This window comes from Danio aesculapii, chromosome 3, assembly GCF_903798145.1.
Source record: "Danio aesculapii chromosome 3, fDanAes4.1, whole genome shotgun sequence".
Lineage (NCBI taxonomy): Eukaryota > Metazoa > Chordata > Actinopteri > Cypriniformes > Danionidae > Danio > Danio aesculapii.
The window spans coordinates 3612475-3617431 of record NC_079437.1 but is presented as its reverse complement, the minus strand read 5'-3'; the positions used below and the strand labels follow the sequence as shown (position 1 = coordinate 3617431).

The 4957-nt window shown below is 40.2% G+C and overlaps 1 protein-coding gene across 1 annotated transcript in view; it reads right to left on the bottom strand.

Moving 5' to 3' along the window:
* LOC130220694 (envoplakin-like) overlaps positions 1-2540 on the bottom strand; it is a 50265-nt gene extending 47725 nt beyond the window's left edge. Inside the window, 2 exon segments of the mRNA XM_056452917.1 lie at positions 954-1146; positions 2396-2540. Coding sequence (XP_056308892.1) covers positions 954-994 — 41 coding nt within the window. The 5' untranslated portion in view covers positions 995-1146; positions 2396-2540.
* Between the last annotated feature and the right edge of the window lie 2417 nt (positions 2541-4957).

Genomic DNA, 4957 nt, shown 5'->3' with positions numbered 1-4957 from the left:
ATTGTATGTAAATGTTCTTTTCCTTCAATAATAAATAATAATAAATCAATTAATTACACAGAAATACTGTAATATTATGTATTATATAACATTGAATTTTAAATCTACTATATTTTATTACATTTGAATATCTAATATACTTGACATTTTCACTATTAATTACACTTATTCATTCATTTTCTTTTCGTCTTAGTCCCTTTATTAATCAGGGGTCGCCACAGCGGAATGAATCGCCAACTATTCCGGCACATGTTTTACGCAGCGGATGCCCTTCCAACTGCAACCCAAAACTGGGAAACATTCGCACACATGCACTACTGACAATTTAGTTTATTCAATTCCCTTATAGCGCATGTGTTTGGTCTGTTGGGGAAACCGGAGCACCCGGAGGAAACCCACGCCAACACGGGGAGAACATGCAAACTCCACATAGAAATGCCAACTGGCCCAACCAGGACTCAAACCAGCAACCTTTTTGCTGTGAGGCGACAGTGCTAACCACTGAGCCACCGTGTCGCCCATTAATTAAACTAAATTAGCATTTTTGTGTGTTTTAGCCAAGTGTTTTGACTAATACTAACACCTGAAACATGTATATTACAAAATGTTACCATTATTTCTGCTTAATAAATGAAATAAACCCATCTCAACTCAATATTTTCAGCTCTATTCTTGTCCTCCGTCATTTATCAGCATTATTGCGCAGACATTGATCGCTCCGTCACGCATTATTTACAGATAATGTCAGATTATCCCTCATAAAACATCCAGCTTTCTCAATCTCTGGAGATACGGCCCTGCCCTGCCATAAAGATAAATCACTTCCCACACACACACACACACACACACGTTTAACACACAAACACAGTCCCTTTCACACTCAAAAATCATTTCTGTCATTCACAGAGAGCGTTTTTACTATAGTAAAGCAGTAAAGGATTGTGTGTACTCACTGTCCGGCTTTAGCAGGGCTGTATTCCTTCTTCTTGAACATGCTGGAGTGTGTGTGTGTCGTCTGTGAGCGACTCACTGTCGTTTGTCCTCTGTTTTGATGGACAGGTGTTCAGGCCCCGCCCACTTAAACAGGTGTGGCTCATGGAGGCGCTCCGACTGGACGTACCTGTTCCTGCACTCTCAACTCTTCCTCTAATGAATGCACACACACACATAGACAGACAGACACACAGTTTGAGTGTGTGTGTATATATACAGTATATGTGTATGTATATATGTGAATGTGGTTGTATGCGTGTTAATATGTATATACTTGTCCGGGCAACTTTGTGTGTATGTGTGTGTTTTTATACGCACACACTTACACACACATACTTATATATGTATGCATTTGTGTGTGTGTGTGTGTGTGTGTGTGTGTGTGTGTATGTATATATATGAGCAATAACACACTTGTAGCAGTGCGATATGGCTGTATATTGGCACTAGTGGGAGGTGTGTGTTGCTTTAGTGTCCCACCAGCGATGATATACAGCTATATCGCACTGCTACGAGTGTGATATTGCGGTTATACAACAATTCGACAGCATAATCATGTACATAAAAAAGAAAATCAAACACTGAGAGGTTCAAAATCCTTTTGTAAGAGGAACTACTTTCTTACGCCATTCATTCCCATCTGCAGCTGACGTCAGAACAGCAGAAAACGTTACTCATTCACAAACATCACTTCAGAGCTAATGTTTGAATGACTCTCTAGCGCAGTGGTTCACATCCATTTTTTGCCTGAGACCCCCTTTTCCCCTGGAAAATACTGTCCTCTGCAAATGTCTTATTAATTTGGATGACCTCAGGCATTCGTTAGCGAGAACTTGGCGCAGATAATGCACTGTGGCTGGGTAAAATGGAATATAACCATAGTTCTGGTAACCATCTTGGTATTTCCTGCATTTCCAGTTTCCAGTATTGCTAGTGCTGCGACCCGAAATGCTTGCTTCCTCGCCTGGATCCAGTATAGCTGCTGAAGTCTGTTTTGGAGGAGGAATTTCAATTAGTTTGGGTCAGCCAGGGGATAAAGTAAACTAACTAACATGATCGTTCTCCCAATTGTCCACTGTTTTATTTATTTTTTTTAATATGACAGAGCTCGCTGAGGCCCCCTTGTTGGCTGGGACCCCCCTGTTGGGAACCGCTGCTCTAGCGTAATGTCTAAAGTGATAACAAAACAGGCGATTGCTGCTGACATTTTAAGATTTTAAGGCTGAACGGCATGAAATGCCATCAGTCTATAGTGATTTCCCAGTATTTCTCTGTTGCAATTGGGAGATCACAATAATTAACCCCGGAAAAACTAAAGTAACGCAAACACTAGCAGATTACTGTGGTAAAAAACAGCACTACAACATACAAATGAGAGAGATCGACGTAGAATGTCCCTTACCTGATTTATAATCATTTGTTCTGCTGTAGTTTGAAACTGACATTGAGAAAACGTTGAGTTTTTTCCCCTCTTCGGACTTTATGTGGTCTCTGTCGCCATCTTGTGGCAGAACATCAACCGCCACATTCTTCGGTCTGCTCAGACAGGCTGATGGCGGCCGATGCACTGTCTCTCTGAAATTATAAATATTTTAAAATAGGCACTATACTTATAAATAAACTGCAAAGTTGCAATCTAAACAACTATATTCTTGACTAAAAAGCATCTAAAGTAGATTATGTTGTTCAACAGCAGCAATATTTTGTAAACTGTAGAGTGTCCTCTACTTGTTGCTGTATGTGGGCGGAGTAATACACAAGGGTGAAGAGGCTGTACGGGTGCTGTTATTTGCAGAATATCGCATAGCTATCAGCCAATCAAATTCAAGAACCAGACAATCAATATATATATATATATATATATATATATATATATATATATATACACACATACAATTTTGCAATGCAAAAATTTGTAAATTAAATATTAGTTGAGCAGCATAAAGTGTAATGCTGGGTTTACACTGCATCACTTGCTCTAGTTCACGGGCGGGATGTTTTTCATTCATTCATTCATTCATTCATTTTCTTTTCAGCTTAGTCCCTTTAGTAATCCGGGGTCACCACAGCGGAATGAACCGCCAATTTAACCAGCACATGTTTTATTCAGCGGATGCCCTTCCAGCTGCAACCCAACAATGGGAGACATCCATTCACACTCAATCACACATATACATTACGGACAATATAGCCTACCCAATTCACCTGTTCCGCATGTGTTTGGACTTGTGGGGAAACCGGAGCACCCGGAGGAAACCCACACGAACATGAACATGCAGAAGTGCCAGCTGGGGCTCGAACCAGCGACCTTCTTGCTGTGAGGCGATTGTGCTACCCACTGCGCCACCATGCTGCCCACGCTTCAAACTAACTTTCAGCTCAAGTTAATGCATGCAAATTTCATGCATTCATGGCAAATCTGTTGCACATTTTGCTTCCTTTACGCCGCCCAGCACAAATCCGCCTACGTTTATGCATTTGCATCGTTGTAAGAGCTGACGAGTGAAAAACAAAACCTTTCTCAGTATCTTGAATTTGGACTGCAATACCTAGTTCAGCCACTAAGCGTCAATCCATTGCAGTTTTAAAGGGGAGCTATTATGCCAAAATCACTTTTATAAGGGGTTTAGTCACAGTTGTGTGTCAGCAGTGTGTGAATATAACCAGCTACAAATGCTAAACATTAATTAATTGTATTTTGCATAATCAGACTGGATAGAAACAGTCTCCAGAAACACTTTGATCGACATTCTCCCGCTGTACGCGTCATCAGAGTGGGAAAGCCCCGCCTACAAGTGACATCATCTCTCCCTTGTTAGCATAGGACATTAGTCTTGTTTACGAATCTGCCACTATGCTGACACACAGGCATATTTAGCTCCGCCCTCTTTTGAAAAGAGCACGATCTCATTTGCATTTAAAGCGACAGTCGCGAAAAACGCCACAATTAGGCTCAAAACCTAAAGGGAGAGAGTTCAGAGAGTTAGAAAACATTATTAGTGTGGTATTTTGAGCTGAAACGTCACACACGCTCTAGTAAAAGAGGCATAATAGGTCCACTTTAATAAAAAAAATGACTTCTGAGTTTAAAAGTAATGTAAATTACTGAGGATCAGTGAAATATCCTCACTAGTGAGTCATTTCTCTCAAGTGAGGACAACTGAGCCCTCACAATTAAAGTTAAACCAGCACACACACACACACACACACACACACACACACACACACACACACACACACACACACAGGATAATTTGTTTGTAATGACTAATACTGATTATAACAAAACATAGCAATGAGCTGATTCTGTTACACAGTATAAACAGTGTGCAGACAGACAGCTCGAGTCTCTTTTACAGCACACTGTTCATAGTGTAAAGTATCGACATCTGATAAGAATAGAGATGAAATTGTCTTTTAAACATGTAGGCTACCTCTTATTGTGTACTCAGAGCAGTATTCAGTCATTTCATTGCTTTAAGTAATGGTGTTTCTTTAAGTTTTTAAGTAATATCTGTATCTATTGCACACAATGATGTTGGTACATAAATGGTGTTAATTACAAATGGCACACTCTTATTTCAGTGTTGTAATGCTAGTAATTGAGCATATAGTTCGCCTTTATTGTGCACTTTAGACATGATATGTTAGTGTTATGCATGCGATACAAGTTACATGTACTTCAGAAAGCAGCATGTCAGTGTGTGAGCATCTGCCTTGTGTTCCTTACATTGTGGGCACCAAATGTCCCCACAAGTATAGCAATACCAGTCAATTTTGACCTTGCAGGGACATTTTTTGGCCCTCATGTGAAAAACGGCTCATGAATCAGACAGAATGAAGTGTTTTGAAAGTGTAAAAGTTCAGATTGTTCGCTGGTTTAGAGGTAAAGTTGGAGAAGAGGACACAATACAGTCTGTACAGTACAAACTGCATCACGTCTATGAGGAGAGCCCATATATAT